The sequence below is a fragment of the Mytilus californianus genome, unplaced genomic scaffold, assembly GCF_021869535.1.
Source record: "Mytilus californianus isolate M0D057914Y unplaced genomic scaffold, xbMytCali1.0.p SCAF_10, whole genome shotgun sequence".
In the NCBI taxonomy this organism is placed as follows: Eukaryota; Metazoa; Mollusca; class Bivalvia; order Mytilida; family Mytilidae; genus Mytilus; species Mytilus californianus.
Window position 1 is genome coordinate 36,416,945 of NW_026262582.1, and position 22,620 is coordinate 36,439,564.

The following is a 22,620-nucleotide window of genomic DNA, read 5'->3' on the forward strand; positions in this document are numbered from 1 at the left end:
TTCTCAATTACAATTGTCTGGGTGGCAGATGCTGATTAATTTGATAATATTTAATGAATGTATTATGTTTCAGTTATTTGATTTTCCTGAATAGACTCGAAATGCATTCCTTTGATTGTTACACAGGCAACAAACAGTTAATCCATTGAAAATGTTGTGCTTTTTTTGTAGTAATTGTAGTGATTATGATTTATGTGAAGAGTGTGAGGCCATCCATGGAGTTCATGACCCCAATCATGTGTTCCTGAAGATCAGACGACCAGTTCGACTCCGCAATACAACTCCTCTTCTAAAACAGATAATTTACAGATCAACTTCAACTGAACCTATTGAAGCCAGGCAACCATTGTTTGAAAGTGCAGAAAAATTACTGAAAGCTAAAATGGATAAGTAAGTTACCTTGTAACAAAGGTAAAGTTTTTTTTGTGAATATTTATTTTCACTAATTTAGCGATTCATATAATTTTGGAAAATATCCACTTGCATGAATTTGATCTTGAAGGAAGATCAAATCAACAGTTACAAAAACATTAAAAAATAAAACCTTTCAAATAAGTTTTGTCTTTAAAATCGTGGAAATAAAACACTATACAGTATACATAGTATGATGATTAAGCTTATTGACTATTGAGACAACTACTCACCATGAATTAAAAAAGTACAATGAAAATATCGGTACAAATAAGTCATTTCTGAAAGTCAGTTTGTATATATAAAAATAAAAAGATGTATGATTGTCAATGAGACCAAATGACATAGAAGTTAACAACTATATGTCATCGTACGGCCTTCAACAATGAGTAAAACCCATACCGCTTAATCAGCTATAAAGACCCCAAAATAACAAATGTGAAATAATTTAAATGCAAAAACTAACAGCCTGATTTATGTACAAAACAATGAAGAAAAAACAGATATGATATACAGCAACAAACGACAACCACTGAATTACAGGCTCCTAACTTGGGACTGTGACTGGGTTAAACACTCTCCCTTACCTGGGAAAAGGGTGCTTTATTTCCCCATTTTTTTGGTCATTATTAATCTGTTAATGTTAATGCATTTCCTTTTAGAAACCAATTGAAATATATAGGAAACTATTACTTAAACAGATATATTCTTAAGTTTAAAATATGGGTCATGTGTCCAGTCTTTGCTTGCTATGCTCTGACAACTCTCTGTTCTACATTTTGTTCTGATAATCATTACATAAATCAATGTAATCCATGCCCTCAAATTTTATAAAATATGTAGGACAAAAAACAAATCTTCATGAAAATGTCTTTAAAACAGAAAGTAAACAATAGCTGTTAGAGATTTTGGTACTGTGGATTCATTTTCATTTGTGGGAAATTCATTTTTGTTGGTGAAGGTGAACTTTAAATGTTCAATGAAGTACAAATTTTCTATAAGCTTGTAGAAAGACTTTGGCAAAACGGTGAAATCATATATTTAGGAAAATATAATTTTTCCTCAATCCACGAAAATTGGTACCCATGAAAATAAAGGAATGCACAGTATCTGTGAAGTATGGTTACTTGATCTGTATATTAATCAAATTGTTCCTACATTGTATATGAATGATGTGTAATTTATACTTCTTTCATTCAAATTTAGATTAAAGGCTCAACTATCACATAAGCAAGATAAACTGAGGAAGAAGGAAGAAAAAATACTGAGAAAACAAAAAAGGAAAGAAGATAGACTTCAACAGTGGTTAGAATCTTCAAAGCATGATGTTATGCAAGTTAGACATGCAACTGTGTAAGTACAAAGAGAGAGAGAGAGAATAATTGATAGAAAAGGATAGAGAAAAAGAGAAAATCTGCCAAGCATGAGGTAATGCAAGTCGGACGGACATGCAACTGTGCATGTGTAAGTATAAAGAGAGAAAGAGAATGAGTGAAAAGGAATATGGGGATGATAGATAGAAAAGAAGAGAAAAAAGAGAGAATTTACTAAGCAAGATTGAATGTTTGTCTGGCATGTGACCATAGAAGTAAAGAAAGGAAGGAAGAGAGGAGAGGATAATATTCTAAACATGAGAGAGAGAGAGAGAGAGAGTCTTGATGTTACACAAATCTGACTTTCACATGTGAAAGTTATAGAGATATAGAGGAAGGGGAAGAGAAATTATGGAAGATAGTTAAAGAGAGATGTAAGGAAAATTTATATAATATTAATCCATAGTAATTTAAAAAAAATTAAGGTGGACTGAATGTCTGTATAGATATGAAATTTAAAAATACAATTAGTTACACAAGTTTGGAAGAATAAAAGCAGGTACCCATAAGAATATATGCATGAGCACTGTAATCATTGTAGATTTGTAAGAATTAAAAAATTCAGTCATAGAACATAATTTTTCAGTGAACTTTTAATGGCTGCAGACTTCTTGTATGATGTTACTATACCAGACGGAACAAGAGTACAACCAGGAACCAGACTTATGAAAACTTGGAGAATAAGAAATGCAGGAACATCTAAATGGACTGATTCAACCAAGGTACATTTATATAAACTATTATACAACCTTAGCTCTTTCATATTTCTCAAATTAGGTGTTTTAGCTGTGATTTCTGTCGCTTACTTTTTCGTCTATTTAGAAGCATGCGATTCTGACTGACATCAGTTCGAAATAGTCCTATTTGCCAATTCAATTATTAGCCTGTAATTAAGGATTCATTTATACAAGTTATTTCCCTTTGGAAGGACTTAAATTTTCATTGCCAATGAAGAGCAAATTCAAAAAAAGAGCAAAAGAGAAGGTTTGGTAAGGACCTTTTTTTGGCCCCAAATATGAAGTCCAGATGAAAAGTGTTTAAAATTGATGTATATGTCGACAATTGGCAAAAAGAAACTTGTGTTAATAGTGTCTATGAGCAGAATCAATTCGGTAATTGGCAAATAGATTATTGTTTTAAAACTTCTCTAGATCTATTTATCTGGTAAGATGTCAGGTATAAAGTGAAATTGATGCTGTTATTTTCTAATTTTGAGTATGCATTTCATGATAATATAAGAGATTTTAGGCAACTGGCATTAGTGTTATCGTGTAAAATGTATGCAACACTTTAATTTTTTTACTGAAATTATATAGCATTACTAATCTCCTTCATTTATATTTTAGTTGAAAGTAGTATATGATTGTATACCAACTGTTCGCAAGGAAGAAAATGTACCAAAATTGAGACCTGCAGAAGAAGGGGAGATAACCGTTGAACTTGTTGCTCCTCAAAAACCAGGTAAGGTAACAAACATATATATGATACATGGAAAACATCTCATTGATGTATGTGTGCTTAAAATTTTTTGAATGATGAAAATTCAAAAATTGCAACTATGGATAGTTACCACATTTTCAAAGTGCTGACCTGGTTATCATGTATGTTTAAATGGAACATCTTTAGTACCATATATAAGAAGCAGTTTTGTAACACCTGATAAACCAGACACATTCTCATTGACATTCAACACATTCTCATTGACATTTAACACATTCTCATTGACATTCAACACATTCTCATTGACATTCAACACATTCTCATTGACATTCAACACATTCTCATGACATTCAACACATTCTCATTGACATTTAACACTTTCTCATTGACATTTAACACATTCTCATTGACATTCGACCAAACTTTGCTCTTACTAAATATTATGTGGTTAACTGAGAAACAGCAGAAGACTGAAAAACCTACCACTTCTCTCACTCCAAACATGTACAAGACCTTTAAGGTAGTGTAATATCGTAGAAACATGGATTTATGATTACATTTTCATACGAAAATGAAAAAATAAATTCACAAAATGTTGGTCCATTCTTAACAGATACATATATATTGACATTATTATTATCAGGTCGTTATCAGAGCCATTGGAAGATGTTCGACCATGACAGGTCATTTGGACATCGTGTATGGTGTGATATCATTGTAGAACCTAAAGAAGTCCTGGAACCAACTAAAGATGATACATTCAAACTTGTTCAACAGTCTCAACAAGCAGAAAACTTGGTATGTATGATGTACATTATAGAAATGTCAATAGACAAACATGGATTCCCAGAAAATTGATTTGGTTGAATTCTAATATTTGTCATGAAGTTTGGCAATTAGACATAACTCAATTTTTCTAACAGTTTTAATTTATTAACTTAGTGATATAACTAGACCTTTTTATACGTTAACCAAACTAAGATATGTTTATGCCCAATTCAGTTATTACAAAAATACTGTTTCTTTCGATCAACATAGGGAAAGAAAATTCTTCATTTTTATTGTATTTATTCTTTTTTCTAAGCATCAGAAAAGTGAATATGAAGAAATCCCTGAAAGAGATGTAAAAATATCACTGAAGGAAGACTTCCTGTTAGAACCACGTCAGACAAGTCTTAAATCAAACGAGGAAACAGAAAAAAGGGAACCAGGAGAAGGAGAAGAAAATATAAAGATAGTCATGGCCGACAGTGTAGCTGAAATAGCTGACAAAATGGTAGAATTTGTGTGTGAACAGATGGATAGGAGTGAAGCTAAAAATGTTGAACATGTTATGCCTGAAAATAATAATGAGGAAACCATAGCTCTAGAAAATGAACCCAGATCTGGTGATCAAGAAGGAGAGAATCTTGATACTGGAATTCCAATGGAATTTGCTGGACATCAAAAAGAGATCAGTGACACTGGTAATAAATATGAAACTACTAGGAAAAGTGGTGACGAGTCAGACTTCAGTGACGGACATGGGTTCCTGCATGTACAGGGCCCTGATCTGATTGCCTTTGAGATGGTAGAGCCTGGTGAAGAAGACAAGTATGAAAATGCTCTTCCTGTTGAAGAGGAAAAGTTTGAAAATGCAGAAGGTAGATATTGTAAATGAGGAGTGTTCTTATTAGATATTTTTCAAACCTCATCAGAAATTTCTAACAGCACTAGATGGTTTTTAAACTGAATATAGATTAAAATAATTTCTGTAGCTTGATATCATTATTATTAAACCCAGCTTGGAAGGAGAATAAACTGTTGATATATATACCTCTGTCTGTCTGTCTGTTTTTTGAAAGTTTTGTCTCATTTCTCTAAGGAAGTTCTAATCAAAGCTTCCTGAAATTTAATACCAAGCTTCCTGTAAGCATACTGTATTTCATCCATCACTCATCAACTTCCTGTTTAGCAAGAACTTTAGCGGGATATCATTAGTGAGCAAATATTTAGCTCACAGTGTAGCTTGTTGCATCAATGGAATAGGGTCTATTCCTACAAATTTAAATATATTTATTACTACATTCTTGATCTCTTTCTTTATTATTATAGAAGTTGTCTTCGTAACTTTGAAAAAACACATTTAGAGTCAAATATTTGAAAAATGATATATAACACTGTAAATAAAATTAAAAATGGCTTTATCTTTGATAAATAAAGTATATCAATATTGTAAAACTATATCACACAAATAAGAAATATTATAGAACTGTGGTCGAAATCATAGTACATGTACTCTCATTAAAGAAATAAAAAATTAAAACACTTAAGTAGCACAATGCTAAAAACTAGTTAGTGTTCATTCAAGAAAAAAAATCTCAAAATAAAGATTTTTTCAAATTTTTTCCTCTTTACTTTATACATGTGAAACATGCAGAGTTAAACCTTTGATTGAAATTTTAACAGCACCTTTAACCAGGAAATGTGTGCCGGAGCAATGAAAATATTGTAAAATGAAAAAAAAAAGTAACTGAACAAAATTGTAAAAAAAAATGTTAATCTTTCAGAATATCTGAATGATAGAAAAGAAGAAGTTCAGATAGAAGAGAGGCAGGTTCTGTCAAGAAGTAGCAGTGTTGAAGTTGTAGATATGACACAAGATGAATCTGCACTTGATGAGGAAGTTCAGGATCATGAATATCTGAGAAGTTTACAGAATCCTGTTACAGGTATGTATAAAGTTCTGGATCATGAATATCTGAGAAGTTTGCAGAATCCTGTTTGAAATACAGGTAATTTGTATAAAGTTCAGGATTTGTTGAGATTATACAATTTTCAACAAATGATTTATGTCTAGGGTAAATGCCACATTTGCTTGTAATTTTATGTTGGACATATAGATGCTCTGATTGAGATTATGATGTTCAGGCAAAGTACTTGAACAGCATTCACCAGAATCCAATATATTCCAATACTTGTAAATTTGATTCTTTAAATACTTTATATCTTTCCAGTTAATGTAGATGAAGATGAGGATGATGATGATGATGATGATGATGACAGTATGACCGATAGTTCCTACGACATATATAATGATAGTGAAGATGATTTCTTGGTTGTCCCCATGCCTGCCTGTTTCAATTTGGAGAAACCAATCAGCTTTCAACAACCAGAGAGTCAGTCTGAAGATGAAAGGGGAGATAATTTGGATGATAATCATAACAGGATTCATGTTGCTGGTATGGATTTATATGAACTTTGAAAATATTTGTTTTTTTTGTAAATGAATATCAAAGATTCGTAAGAAAAGTTTTATTTGAAGAAATATCTTGAATTTTCAAACAGATTAGTTTCAGATTTTTAAGACCTTTGCTTCGCTACAAAGGGTCCTTTGCATATTAAAGAACAATATGAGATCCCATAATAGATCTTGGTATGAACAGAGATATTGTACTGGTTCTTCTCTATCTGTTCTATGAGTGAAAATTTAGTATTTTCAATTCAGTTGTTCTGATATAATGACCTCTTTTACTGTAAAGTTTTAAATTCTACATGTAAGGTTTATTTTTCCTTATTTTGAAATATCCCCTTCACAAAAGACAAATATAAAACCTTGGAAACAGTTTTGGCTCCAGAAATGGTGAAGCTTATATTCTGCAGAAAGAAACCACTTAACAATTTAATGATTTGATTTATTATCTAGAAGTGTTCACTGAAGTTCACACAGTTTATGATTATTTCATTTTTCAATTAAAGACTTCCTTATTAGTCCCCTACCGACAAAGACAAAGTCGAAGGGGATTTAGGTTTGCACTCGGTCTGTCTGTCTGTCTGTCCATCTGTCATTCCGGCATATCAGTTTTCCACACTTTTTATGCCGTAGTGGAGGGGGCATTAAGTTTACCCTTGTCCATCTGTACATCCGTCCGTACGTCCCAAAGTTGGTTTCTGTTCTCTAACTTTAGTTTGCCTCAACCAAATGTTATGAAACTTTATACACAATGCTTATTACCACAAAACACAGATTGAGTTTGAATTTTGGGGGTGTCACTTTTATTGTTCTAGAGTTATGCCCCTTTATAAATGGAAATATTACTGAATCTTATCGTTTCCGTTCTCTAACTTTAGTTTACATCAACCAAATGCTATGAAACTTATACACAATGCTTATTACCACAAAATACAGATTAAGTTTGAATTTTGGTGGGGTCACTTTAACCGTTCTAGAGTTATGCCCCTTTACAAAGAGAAAAATTGCTGAATTTTTCGTTTCCGTTCTCTTACTTTAGTTTGCATTAACCAAATGCTATGTAACTTATACACAATGCTTATTACCACAAAATACAGATCAAGTTTGAATTATGGTGGGGTCACTTGAACCATTCTAGAGTTATGCCCCTTTACAAAGGGAAAAATTGCTGAATTTTTCGTTTCCGTTCTCTTACTTTAGTTTGCATTAACCAAATGCTATGAAACTTATACACAATGCTTATTACCACAAAATACAGATCAAGTTTGAATTATGGTGGGGTCACTTGAACCATTCTAGAGTTATGCCCCTTTACAAAGGGAAAAATTGCTGAATTTTTCGTTTCCGTTCTCTAACTGAAGTATGCCTCAACCAAATGCTTTGAAACTTATACACAATGCTTATTACCACAAAATACAGATCAAGTTTGAATTATGGTGGTGTCACTTTAAGCTTTCTAGAGTTATGCCCCTTTACAAATGGAAATATAACTGAATTTTATCGTTTCCATTCTCTAACTTTAATTTACATCAACCAAATGCTATGAAACTTATACACAATGCTTATTACCACAAAATACAGATCAAGTTTGAATTTTGGTGGGGTCACTTCAACCGTTCTAGAGTTATGCCCCTTTACAAAGGGAAAAATTGCTGAATTTTTCGTTTCCGTTCTCTTACTTTAGTTTGCATGAACCAAATGCTATGAAACTTATACACAATGCTTATTACCACAAAATACAGATCAAGTTTGAATTATGGTGGGGTCACTTGAACCATTCTAGAGTTATGCCCCTTTACAAAGGGAAAAATTGCTGAATTTTTCGTTTCCGTTCTCTAACTGAAGTATGCCTCAACCAAATGCTTTGAAACTTAAACACAATGCTTATTACCACAAAATACAGATCAAGTTTGAATTTTGGTGGGGTCACTTTAACCGTTCTAGAGTTATGCCCCTTTACAAAGGGAAAAATTGCTGAATTTTTCATTTCCGTTCTCTTACTTTAGTTTGCATTAACCAAATGCTATGAAACTTATACACAATGCTTATTACCACAAAATACAGATCAAGTTTGAATTATGGTGGGGTCACTTGAACCATTCTAGAGTTATGCCCCTTTACAAAGGGAAAAATTGCTGAATTTTTCGTTTCCGTTCTCTTACTTTAGTTTGCATTAACCAAATGCTATGTAACTTATACACAATGCTTATTACCACAAAATACAGATCAAGTTTGAATTATGATGGGGTCACTTGAACCATTCTAGAGTTATGCCCCTTTACAAAGGGAAAAATTGCTGAATTTTTCGTTTCCGTTCTCTTACTTTAGTTTGCATTAACCAAATGCTATGAAACTTATACACAATGCTTATTACCACAAAATACAGATCAAGTTTGAATTATGGTGGGGTCACTTGAACCATTCTAGAGTTATGCCCCTTTACAAAGGGAAAAATTGCTGAATTTTTCGTTTCCATTCTCTAACTGAAGTATGCCTCAACCAAATGCTTTGAAACTTATACACAATGCTTATTACCACAAAATACAGATCAAGTTTGAATTATGGTGGTGTCACTTTAAGCTTTCTAGAGTTATGCCCCTTTACAAATGGAAATATAACTGAATTTGATCGTTTCCATTCTCTAACTTTAATTTACATCAACCAAATGCTATGAAACTTATACACAATGCTTATTACCACAAAATACAGATCAAGTTTGAATTTTGGTGGGGTCACTTCAACCGTTCTAGAGTTATGCCCCTTTACAAAGGGAAAAATTGCTGAATTTTTCGTTTCCGTTCTCTTACTTTAGTTTGCATGAACCAAATGCTATGAAACTTATACACAATGCTTATTACCACAAAATACAGATCAAGTTTGAATTATGGTGGGGTCACTTGAACCATTCTAGAGTTATGCCCCTTTACAAAGGGAAAAATTGCTGAATTTTTCGTTTCCGTTCTCTAACTGAAGTATGCCTCAACCAAATGCTTTGAAACTTAAACACAATGCTTATTACCACAAAATACAGATCAAGTTTGAATTTTGGTGGGGTCACTTTAACCGTTCTAGAGTTATGCCCCTTTACAAAGGGAAAAATTGCTGAATTTTTCATTTCCGTTCTCTTACTTTAGTTTGCATTAACCAAATGCTATGAAACTTATACACAATGCTTATTACCACAAAATACAGATCAAGTTTGAATTATGGTGGGGTCACTTGAACCATTCTAGAGTTATGCCCCTTTACAAATGGAAAAATTGCTGAATTTTTCGTTTCCGTTCTCTAACTGAAGTATGCCTCAACCAAATGCTTTGAAACTTAAACACAATGCTTATTACCACAAAATACAGATCAAGTTTGAATTATGGTGGTGTCACTTTAAGCTTTCTAGAGTTATGCCCCTTTACAAATGGAAATATTACTGAATTTTATCGTTTCCGTTCTCTAACTTTAATTTACATCAACCAAATGCTATGGAACTTATACACAATGCTTATTACCACAAAATACAGATCAAGTTTGAATTTTGGTGGGCTCACTTGAACCGTTCTAGAGTTATGCCCCTTTACAAAGGGAAAAATTGCTGAATTTTTCATTTCCGTTCTCTTACTTTAGTTTGCATTAACCAAATGCTATGAAACTTATACACAATGCTTATTACCACAAAATACAGATCAAGTTTGAATTAATGTGAGGTCACTTGAACCATTCTAGAGTTATGCCCCTTAACAAAGGGAAAAATTGCTGAATTTTTTGTTTCCTTTCTCTAACTGAAGTATGCCTCAACCAAATGCTTTGAAACTTATACACAATGCTTATTACCACAAAATACAGATCAAGTTTGAATTATGGTGGTGTCACTTTAAGCTTTCTAGAGTTATGCCCCTTTACAAATGGAAATATAACTGAATTTTATCGTTTCCATTCTCTAACTTTAATTTACATCAACCAAATGCTATGAAACTTATACACAATGCTTATTACCACAAAATACAGATCAAGTTTGAATTTTGGTGGGGTCACTTCAACCGTTCTAGAGTTATGCCCCTTTACAAAGGGAAAAATTGCTGAATTTTTCGTTTCCGTTCTCTTACTTTAGTTTGCATGAACCAAATGCTATGAAACTTATACACAATGCTTATTACCACAAAATACAGATCAAGTTTGAATTATGGTGGGGTCACTTGAACCATTCTAGAGTTATGCCCCTTTACAAAGGGAAAAATTGCTGAATTTTTCGTTTCCGTTCTCTAACTGAAGTATGCCTCAACCAAATGCTTTGAAACTTAAACACAATGCTTATTACCACAAAATACAGATCAAGTTTGAATTTTGGTGGGGTCACTTTAACTGTTCTAGAGTTATGCCCCTTTACAAAGGGAAAAATTGCTGAATTTTTCATTTCCGTTCTCTTACTTTAGTTTGCATTAACCAAATGCTATGGAACTTATACACAATGCTTATTACCACAAAATACAGATCAAGTTTGAATTATGGTGGGGTCACTTGAACCATTCTAGAGTTATGCCCCTTTACAAAGGGAAAAATTGCTGAATTTTTCGTTTCCATTCTCTTACTTTAGTTTGCATTAACCAAATGCTATGTAACTTATACACAATGCTTATTACCACAAAATACAGATCAAGTTTGAATTATGGTGGGGTCACTTGAACCATTCTAGAGTTATGCCCCTTTACAAAGGGAAAAATTGCTGAATTTTTCGTTTCCGTTCTCTTACTTTAGTTTGCATTAACCAAATGCTATGAAACTTATACACAATGCTTATTACCACAAAATACAGATCAAGTTTGAATTATGGTGGGGTCACTTGAACCATTCTAGAGTTATGCCCCTTTACAAAGGGAAAAATTGCTGAATTTTTCGTTTCCATTCTCTAACTGAAGTATGCCTCAACCAAATGCTTTGAAACTTATACACAATGCTTATTACCACAAAATACAGATCAAGTTTGAATTATGGTGGTGTCACTTTAAGCTTTCTAGAGTTATGCCCCTTTACAAATGGAAATATAACTGAATTTTATCGTTTCCATTCTCTAACTTTAATTTACATCAACCAAATGCTATGAAACTTATACACAATGCTTATTACCACAAAATACAGATCAAGTTTGAATTTTGGTGGGGTCACTTCAACCGTTCTAGAGTTATGCCCCTTTACAAAGGGAAAAATTGCTGAATTTTTCGTTTCCGTTCTCTTACTTTAGTTTGCATGAACCAAATGCTATGAAACTTATACACAATGCTTATTACCACAAAATACAGATCAAGTTTGAATTATGGTGGGGTCACTTGAACCATTCTAGAGTTATGCCCCTTTACAAAGGGAAAAATTGCTGAATTTTTCGTTTCCGTTCTCTAACTGAAGTATGCCTCAACCAAATGCTTTGAAACTTAAACACAATGCTTATTACCACAAAATACAGATCAAGTTTGAATTTTGGTGGGGTCACTTTAACCGTTCTAGAGTTATGCCCCTTTACAAAGGGAAAAATTGCTGAATTTTTCATTTCCGTTCTCTTACTTTAGTTTGCATTAACCAAATGCTATGAAACTTATACACAATGCTTATTACCACAAAATACAGATCAAGTTTGAATTATGGTGGGGTCACTTGAACCATTCTAGAGTTATGCCCCTTTACAAATGGAAAAATTGCTGAATTTTTCGTTTCCGTTCTCTAACTGAAGTATGCCTCAACCAAATGCTTTGAAACTTAAACACAATGCTTATTACCACAAAATACAGATCAAGTTTGAATTATGGTGGTGTCACTTTAAGCTTTCTAGAGTTATGCCCCTTTACAAATGGAAATATTACTGAATTTTATCGTTTCCGTTCTCTAACTTTAATTTACATCAACCAAATGCTATGGAACTTATACACAATGCTTATTACCACAAAATACAGATCAAGTTTGAATTTTGGTGGGCTCACTTGAACCGTTCTAGAGTTATGCCCCTTTACAAAGGGAAAAATTGCTGAATTTTTCATTTCCGTTCTCTTACTTTAGTTTGCATTAACCAAATGCTATGAAACTTATACACAATGCTTATTACCACAAAATACAGATCAAGTTTGAATTAATGTGAGGTCACTTGAACCATTCTAGAGTTATGCCCCTTAACAAAGGGAAAAATTGCTGAATTTTTTGTTTCCTTTCTCTAACTGAAGTATGCCTCAACCAAATGCTTTGAAACTTAAACACAATGCTTATTACCACAAAATACAGATCAAGTTTGAATTATGGTGGTGTCACTTTAAGAGTTCTAGAGTTATGCCCCTTTATAAATGGAAATATTACTGAATTTTATCGTTTCCGTTCTCTAACTTTAATTTACATCAACCAAATGCTATGAAACTTATACACAATGCTTATTACCACAAAATACAGATCAAGTTTGAATTATGGTGGTGTCACTTTAACCATTCTAGAGTTATGCCCCTTTACAAATGGAAAAATTGCTGAATTTTTCGTTTCTGTTCTCTAACTTAAGTTTGCCTCAACCAAATGTTTTGAAACTTATACACAATACTTATTACCACAAAACTCAGATCAAGTACAAATTTGGGTATGGTCACTTTTACCGTTCTTCAGTTATGTCCGTTTATAATTTTATGATATGCAAGCGGGGGCATCATCTGTGTCCACATTTATTTTCTTGTGCTTGAAGATATTGATTTGATTTTTGGTATATACCTGGTAGGTTTATCATGACCAGTTACAGATCAAGTTTGAATTTTTTTCTGGTCGGAGGATTGTGACGCAAATAATCAGTTTTCCAATTTTTTTTCGTCATGCTTGAAGATATTGATTTGATATTCGTCATATAGTTTAACCCCATGACAAGTTATAGATCAAGTTAGTTGTTCAAGTACAAAGAATTTTTCACCAGTAGGGGACTATGTATTGCCATGCAATAATCTCAGAATGCTTGTTTTTAATCAAACTGTAATTTAGGTGACAAAAAAACAGAAAATTTATTATTAATACTTATTCATATAACAGGTTATTGTTTGAGACATACACATTTCTTAGATAAATGGTGTAAAGTATAATTAATTAATTTTGTTCATTCACCACTTTCATTATTTTCTAAATAAAATATTTTTTTTATCCTTCAGATGAACAGACCAGAGTATCTGTAGATGATATACTAACTACATCTGGCACCATAGCCACGCCCCCTTTGGAGCCAGAAGCTGTAGCCATGCCGCCACAGGAAGTAGAAGAAACAGCCATAATTAAGAAAGATTCTGATCTTGATGATTTACTTGGAACAGAATCAGTGGAAAAGGATAATCTTGTTGTATGTAAAAATGTTTTGAGATTATTAGTGGTTGGGCCATATATTAAATATTTGTACCCTTGTCAATTATTCCATCATTCTGCAAAGAACAGTTATACTGACTATTTTCTAAAAGCCTTTAGATATTGAGCTAATTTTTAGTATGTGAGTCTACTATGATGAGTTACAGATCGGGTTTACATTTGGTTCCACTCTACTGTTTTTTGTTGAAATTACGGGCTTTGTACTTTGAAAAGTGGCGAGTGGGGCCATTCGTGTGGTTCTGACACATCTAGATTTGTTTTGTTATTAATTTGCATTTTCATAAGTGTCAACCAATCAGTTTTCTGTGAAAAAGTTTTACATTGAAAAAACAAAAACAGAAAAATCGTTAAAAATGGTAAAAATGTAAAAATATATATTTTAAGACAGATTAAAATGATCAGTGTTCCTTGTTTCTGGATCCAATTGTTTATAATGTATTATCTTACATAAATCCTGATTTGATTTATTGAATAAATATTGTTTAAACCAAAACAATAAAAAATTGGCAATTTCTATATTGGATGAATTTTTTTATAAAAATATTTCTATAAGTAAATGTGGGGTTTCGGGGAGCATCTGTTAGTTGTGCCAATTTTATAAGATATCACAGGAAACATTAAAATTGACCATATACCATTCAGGGATAGACAAGTAACAATCAAATCTACCTATACATGTTAAATTGAAAACAAGGCTTTTTATATGCCCCACCTACGAAAGTAGAGGGACATTATGTATTTCGGTCTGTGCGTTCATTCGTTCGTCCGTCTGTTTGTCAGTCTGTCCCACTTCAGGTTAAAGTTTTTGGTCAAGGTAGTTTTTGATGAAGTTGAAGTCCAATCAACTTGAAACTTAGTACACATGTTCCCTATGATATGATCTTTCTAATTTTAATGCCAAATTAGAGTTTTGACCCCAATTTCACGGTCCACTGAACATAGAAAATGATAGTGCGAGTGGGGCATCCATGTACTATGGACACATTCTTGTTTGAATATGCTTTTGATTATTTCATTTGCAGATGTGTCTATTTATACTTTTCTCAGACGTCTAGTTATTTTTCTTATGAATCATAAAACCTCAACTTCCTGATTACCATCGTGTCCCACTTAACAGTTTATATTGACAAGTTTCGGTAAAAATTGGTCTTCTGGGTCGATAATTTTATAACGATTTTTATTTTAGAGTGCAAGTGAAACTGACAGTGAAGAAACCAAAGTTGTAGAAATCACTCAACATCCTGGACAAGCAGACAAAAAGGAAGAAGTAACTTCCCCTGTTGTAACAACACAACCAGAGGGAGCCACTGCAATGGAATCACAAGAGGATAAACAACATGAACAAAGGTACATGTATGAATTTTTATACATAGGGTAGGTTGTAGGAAACAAAAATAGAAGAAAAATTATATACTTCACAAAAATTGCAGTATCACAAATGTTAAGAAAAAGGAAAAACACCACAAATATTTTGTTTAAAGGTGGCTATAAAGATGTTCTTCTCTAGCAGTTTCTTGAAAAAAAATAGCATAAAAAGAACCACTTAAACTGGAAGATACAAAATGTACAAGTAACAGGCATGTTTTCTGTACCTGTTTCGAGTTTGATTGCTTTCAGGTCAACATCTGGAACGTGTGCATGCTTTTAAAACAAAAAGTATTTTTTCATCAGAGTGTTTGTGCCTTAATAAAGAGTATATATAACATAAATTTTAGTCCATTGGTGTTCCACTTTTCATATAATCTCTGTCCTTTTGCAGATCTAGAATTTTGAAAAAGGGGGCCCCTAATTAGCCAACGTTTGGACTGATACTTGTGAAAAGTCTATGCATTTATCATTTATGTAGCTCTATAAGGGTGGCTGGCTAGAAGTTCATGCTTTTCTTCTTTTTTTACAGACCAGCAGAACTTGTGAATCAGATCATGCACACTGCAGTAAAAGCTGCCAACAAAGCTGCTGCTAATGCCTATACTACAGCCAAAGAAGTTTTCTACACTTGGCAGGCAAGAACTTACCAGGTAGGTCAGGATGTAAGGTCAAAGTTTATTTACGGTCAAAGAACCTTTTTATACATGCAAGCATACCAGTTAGGTCAGGATGTTAGGTGAAAGTTTATTTTTGCCTTACTAAACTTGTGTTAAAAGTTTATATGATGGCCAAAATAATGTTTCCATACATTGCAGTCCAGAACTTACTAAGTAGGTCAGGAAGATAGGTCAAAGTTTATTTCTGCTTTACTGAACTTGTGTTAAAAGTTTGATTGTGGCCAAAGAAAATATCCAGACACTGCAGTCGAAGATCCTGGTTCTCTCTAGCCACTCCAGCTTCATCCACAATTAAAATCTTGACCACCACTTTATAGCCAAGAGTGGTTAAAGTGACATTAAATACCAACAATCAACTAATCAATCAATATGTCAAAATCTAAATATTCTTATGACAACTGAAGTACAGTCAATATGCTAAGTTTTTTTTTCCAATTTATTTAAAGAGATGTTCTGGTAACTTTAATTAGTATATTGTGATGTTATCTTCTGCAGAGTGCTGGTGGAAAAACAAACGGTTACAAACCTCCAACATCGTCATGGAAACCTAAAGAGAGCGACTTTAAACCACCACAATCTGACTGGAAACCAAAAAATGAAGCTAGTAAAGAAACAGAACCATGGAAAGCGCCAAATGCTGATTACAAACCACCAAAATCTGAGTGGAAACCTAATAGCGACAAATGGCAACCTCCAAAAGAAGCAGGACCAATGGCTAAGCTTAAAGAAATGGGATTTTGCAATCGTGAATTGAACGAAAAACTTCTGAAAAAACATAACGATGATGTGGAGACTGTTGTACAAGAATTGTTGTCAACAACAGAAAATGATTGGATGGCACAGAGACATTAGTTTGCCGTTACTATGGAAACTGGCTCAGTTTATAGAATTTGCTTAAAATCAGTGGATGCATAGAAATATGGAGTGTGACAAGAACTTCGTGTTATATAATTTTTTGAACACTTATTTTGTCTTTTATTTTTAAAAATAGTGTTCAACAGTTTATCTTTGCCATTTTTTTTATTTTATCTTTATTGATAAAATTTTAAGGAATTTGTGGAATTTCTTCTACAATTTATAATTTATGTAAAAGTGATACATGTACATAAAATATCTAAAAATTAGCTTAAATTGTATTTTTTCTCTTGCATATCTTTGATTCCATCTATTTAATAGTATTTATGTTCTAAAAAGTTTCATTATTAAATGGTGTCAAGAATGTTATAATTCTTGAAAAGTTTGTATTCAAAATATTTTTTCCATTGTTGTCGAAAGTAGAAGGTCAAATGGTTGACCTTTAAAAAGAAAAATGTTTAATTTTACTTATGGTTTTATTTAAGAAAATATGTAGGAAAATATTTGTTTTATTCTTTGTTGATTGAAGGTTTGTCTCTCATTATGCATATTGGGCTACGAATGTACATGTAGCTTGATAATAAAATGTTATATTTTGTGTTGTGTATACACATGACATGCAACTATCTTCACAACATTATTAATGCAATTGTTATGATACCTTAGTTTCGTGTTTTTCCTTCACCAAAAACAATTGTAAGATTAATAGGAGACTGTGTGATGTCATTTTAAAGTCCGGTACACCTAAAACCAGTATATCTGCACTAGATGATAGATGAGTTTTGATGAAGTACAGCAATAACACACTTTTCCTTGGCTGTTGATTTTGTACAAATTTATGTACACATTTTGTGTCATGAATGAATACAGAATTATCTTTCTTTCCAAGCCCAAATTTTTTTCAGGAAGTTGAAATAAGAATTCTCTCCATTCATTTTTTTAATGTCAGGAACCATCCTTGAAAATAAAAATAAAAACTTATAGTAATTTCTGAATTTGTATTTCTGTTTGATAAGGAGTCAAACCTGAAAAAAAATATCATTCTTAGAAAAAAATATACTTGCTTACTTATTTGAACTTATATATGTAAATACAATTATTATGATACATGTTGAATTCTGTGATTGGTTAATTTTTTGTTGTTGTTTATTTATTTCCCCTTATTTGATTTTTATGTATATTTTTTATTAATACTTTGACTTTAATGTTATGATTTATTGATTTTGTGTATTAGTGCTTTGTGATAATGGGGAGACTATTTCATGTAAACAAGATTTTTGTATAAATATTGCTCTTAGTGGTTCACTTACATGAAAATATTAATCATGAGATTTTGTTTAAATACATAATCAGCAATTATTACAAGTTAAACAAATATTAATGTCAGTTTATCAGTTTTCATGTACAGTTGGTATAGTGCACAATGTTATTCAGTTTGAAAATTTTCAGACAGATCACCCTTTTATAACCCTGTCCTTTAAATCACAGATAGAAATTTTAGAACAAGTTATTTAAAAAATTACTAATAATCTGTGAATCACTAGAATCTGTTGTACATAAGATATATTCATTTTATTTGATAGAGGACTATTTGTTATCTTAGGTTAAAGATATTTGTCAGTTTGAAGATGTATGTGTTTTTGGGTTAATGTTTTTCAAAAAATGTATCTTTATATTCTGTTAATTAAGAAATTTTTCATGCATTTTTTGTGTTTGTTGAGCAATGGACAGACATGCAAGATTTATTATTGCAATTTTAGGAAAAACTGTTTAAAAATATTGAAAAATTTGCAAAATATATCACTCTGCAATTTTTGCAGTAATAAAAACACAGCAAAAATTTCTGAATTAACTATGTATTTTTCAATACAGATTGTCAAATAATGATGGAAAGTCATACTTTAATTTCTGCAGGTACAGTATATACATTTGCATATGTTGGTATTGTTGGGCTTTGTCAAGAAATTTAAACCAAAATTTATTTCAAATTTACATAGAATTACATTTCCTACAAAAAAAATCTCATGATAATCTGTAGCTTTCATTTCTTGGTATTATCAGTGTAAACTTTTTATTTCATCTTTGGATTATCTCCCCTTCACTGAAATCTCCACACTCCAGTTGTCAGTTTAACTTATATCAAATTGAATGTAAACGGGCTGACAATATTTTTTAAGATACAAATGTATAACAAATATCTTCTTGATAAATATCATTTGACCTTTGTCTATAGTCTTTTGACCTTGGACAATCAAACTGCAATTGTATATGAAATTGTATATGAAATGTTTAACATTGTAATACACTATATGCATAAATGGAAAAAAAAGTTATAATTTGTCAATTTAACTTTCAACTTCTTCAATTATTTGTATTAAATTTTCAGCTGTAGAATGATTTTATTAACTAACCTCACAACAAATCCAAAACTGTCATAAAACATTGTTTTTTTACAATTTTGTTGTATTAATTGCATTTTTTGAAAATTTATATGCAAAATTTAGAATTTTCTAAGCTTATGAAAATAATTGACTTAATCTGTTTGACTTTACCTTGATAGTGAAAGAAATAAGTTTGTATGTACTGATAGTGGAAATGACCTTAGCATGAAAAGGTTATAGGTTATAATAGTGTGTGACCTTTGGGAGTTCATGATCTTATTACAGATATGGCAGTCATGTTACTGTAAACCAACTAATTTTCAAGAACAATTTAATTTGCAACTTTTGCGAGTAAAGCAAGAACATAAATGTAAATCATCACAAGTATTTCAAACATTAATCTTCTTCTGTATGAATACAGTAAAAACAAAGTTAGAAAATCATGGAAATATATCACTGTGGAGGCTGCTTGAAACAGCAAACTGCTAAAAAAATGTATCCCCTAAAATACTTTGGTTTACAATATGTTGATCTTTATTAAGTTAAGGAACTTTCAAAGGTATTTTTAAATGCAGTGTAATGGTATTGATAGCAAAATATATTTTCTTATTTGAATGGTGAATTACCCAATATGGCAATGATTTTTCAAGCTTGAAAAAATAGTTTTGTTGATTTATAGAGTAAGTTAGCAAAGCATATCTAGAATTTATAGCAGGTCTACATAGTCTTTGTGTTTAATTTAATGTTTACAATGTCTTTCATAACAATAAACATTATTGCATATATCTACAGGTGTTTTTCATGCCCCTGCTGCTAGGGGAAGGGGTCATCAACCTTTACCCTTGTTTGTCTACAAGTATGTCCCGAAATTGGTGTCCGTTTTCTAACTTTAGTTTGCCTCACCAAATATTATGAAACTTATATACTTATGATGCTTATTACCAAAAAACCCATATCAAGTTCGAATTTGGGTAGCATCACTTTAACCGTTCTGAAGTTATGATGTCCCTTTACAAATGAAAAAAATGCTTAATTTGCCTTTTCGCATTAAGTTTCAAAGAAAACAAAAAAGCAATAGGTCTGAATTAGTACATTGACTCTTGCATATTGTCGAGCAGGGGTAATCATGTCTCATGGACACATTTTCTTTTATTTATTTTAATTTAACATAATGAGATGGATTTATAGATTATCATCAGTACCTGCATCCTTTCAGGAGTCATATTTTTGAACTGTTAAATAGAGGATGATTTTGAGTTTTTTTGCCCCCGCCGTAGCGTTAAGTTTTACCCTTGTACATACGTTCCTACGTCCGTACATCCTTACATCCCAAAGTTGGGTTTCCGATCTCTAACTTTAGTTAGCCTCAACCAAATGTTATGAAACTTATACACAATGCTTATAACCACAAAATACAGATCAAGTTTGAATTTTGGTAGTCTCATTTTAACCGTTCTAGAGTTATGCCCTTCACAAATGGGAAAATTGCTGAATTTTTCGTTTCCGTTCTCTTTCTTAAGTTAGCCTCAACCAAATCTTATGAAACTTATACACAACGCTTATTACTACAAAGTACAGATCAAGTTTGAATTTTGGTGGTGTCACTTTTACTGTTCTAGAGTTATGCCCCTTTACAAAGGGAAAAATGCTGAATTTTTCGTTTCTGTTCTCTAACTTAAGTTTGCCTTAACCAAATGTTATGAAACTTATACACAATACTTATTACCACAAAACTCAGATCAAGTACAAATTTGGGTAAAGTCACTTTTACCGTTCTTCAGCTATGTCCCTTTATAACTTTATATGATATATCATCTGTGTCCCATGGACACATTCCCCATTTATTTCTTGTATAGTTTATTTAAAAGCGATGAAGACGTATCCAATACCGCTATCTATATTTTATGTCTTAATATTAAAATGTGTATCTAAGCTATAAGAGGTAGAACATAAACTTGAATGCAGGTCTTTTCAGGGAGTAAAAGTATTGATTTATAATTAGCAGACTTTAGTTCTGGTTTTTTATCAAAATTCATATCTTTGGTGATACATGTATGTAAACCTGAATATCATCAAAACCTTCATGAATGTCATTTGACTGGGTTTTCCAAAGGAATGATCCCTTTTGAAAGCTCGGCTGCGTGCAATAACTTATGAACCATTCAACCAATCTTTTCAAATTTTAATAAGTAGTTACTGATGACAAAATGGAGGTCAAATTTGATATTGAAGATTTTCACTTTTGCTGTTCTGGAGTTATGGTCCTTGATGGATTAGAAAAAAAGAATTGTGTGTCGATTCCATGAAATAACTATTCAGCCAATGCTTTTCAAATTGTAATATTTTGTTACTGATGACAAAACGGAGGTGAAGTTTGATATTGACTTTTTCACTTGACTGTTCAGGACATATGATTCTTGATAGATTGGAAAATAGGCACAGAACATTTATCATTCATGGTAAACTGGGAATAGCTCTAGTAAAATAAGTTCATCCTGAGATCCTTGATATATATAAATACTTACATACATTTTTGTAATTGACAGTTGCAAAGCAACCCAGAATATGTGTCAGCATCTTAATTTGTACATGTGTTGTTAAGAAACCATACCACCTTCAACAATATACAGGTAACAACACTGTATAACAATATAAATGTATGTTACAAAATGTCCATAATATGACCATCAGGTCCACTTGCATTATGGTAATTGACAGTGGCAAAGCAACCCAGAAGATGTGTTAGCATCTAAATTTGTATGTTAAGAAACCATACCACCTTTAACAATATACAGGTAACAACACTGTATAACAATATAAATGTATGTTACAAAATGTCCATAATATCACCATCAGGTCCACTTACAAATTGAACTAAAAAGTTAGGAAAGCGCTTTAATAAAAATGTTGAGAAGAATCAAGACCATCTTTCTCTATAAAGTAAGTTAGCAAGACTACATATTCATTGCTTACACATGGTGTGAAGTATCGCTGTCATTTTGGTTCAAATCATATGTATATATACTGTGCGATTACTGATGAATTATTCCAAAAGATTTGTTTCCATTGTATTTATTTCACTAACGTAGTTACTAGTAATATCATACCGGTATGCAAAGGACATATTTATACAAAAGGCAAATATAAAACACATACGTTATTTTTAATGAATGTACAGATTCCACTTAAAAGAGTTAGGGTCAATTTCTCCTGAATTTTATTAACACATAGTACTATTTTCTAAAAGTCTATTTTTTTCTTGAATTCACGGTATAATATAATAGATTCGAATGTGTACTTTATGGTTTATTCAACATTTTGGTGAATTTAGGCTACAGAAGTTTTATAATACCGATATCCAAATCTAATAAATCGATTAGCAGGATACAAGTAAAAAAAACTAAGAAAACTGATGGAATCACATGGAATCTAAAATGAGAGAGACCGGATGCGTCGTTTGAGTATTCCAAGAGTCTCTCATGCATCACCTGCCATGCGAATCCACAGTTATTTAAAAAAATCACAAA

At 31.9% G+C, this 22,620-nt stretch overlaps 1 protein-coding gene across 1 annotated transcript in view; it reads left to right on the top strand.

Annotated features, from left to right (window-relative positions):
• The window catches only part of LOC127718043 (next to BRCA1 gene 1 protein-like), a 32,720-nt gene extending 12,842 nt beyond the window's left edge, over positions 1-19,878 (top strand). The window contains exons 9-20 of the mRNA XM_052223937.1: positions 172-390; positions 1,618-1,764; positions 2,371-2,506; positions 3,131-3,245; positions 3,868-4,022; positions 4,309-4,867; positions 5,774-5,935; positions 6,221-6,445; positions 13,605-13,789; positions 14,999-15,159; positions 15,710-15,830; positions 16,353-19,878. Coding sequence (XP_052079897.1) covers positions 172-390; positions 1,618-1,764; positions 2,371-2,506; positions 3,131-3,245; positions 3,868-4,022; positions 4,309-4,867; positions 5,774-5,935; positions 6,221-6,445; positions 13,605-13,789; positions 14,999-15,159; positions 15,710-15,830; positions 16,353-16,709 — 2,542 coding nt within the window. The 3' untranslated portion in view covers positions 16,710-19,878. The remainder of the gene's footprint in view (positions 1-171; positions 391-1,617; positions 1,765-2,370; positions 2,507-3,130; positions 3,246-3,867; positions 4,023-4,308; positions 4,868-5,773; positions 5,936-6,220; positions 6,446-13,604; positions 13,790-14,998; positions 15,160-15,709; positions 15,831-16,352) is intronic.
• The last annotated feature ends 2,742 nt before the right edge of the window (positions 19,879-22,620 follow it).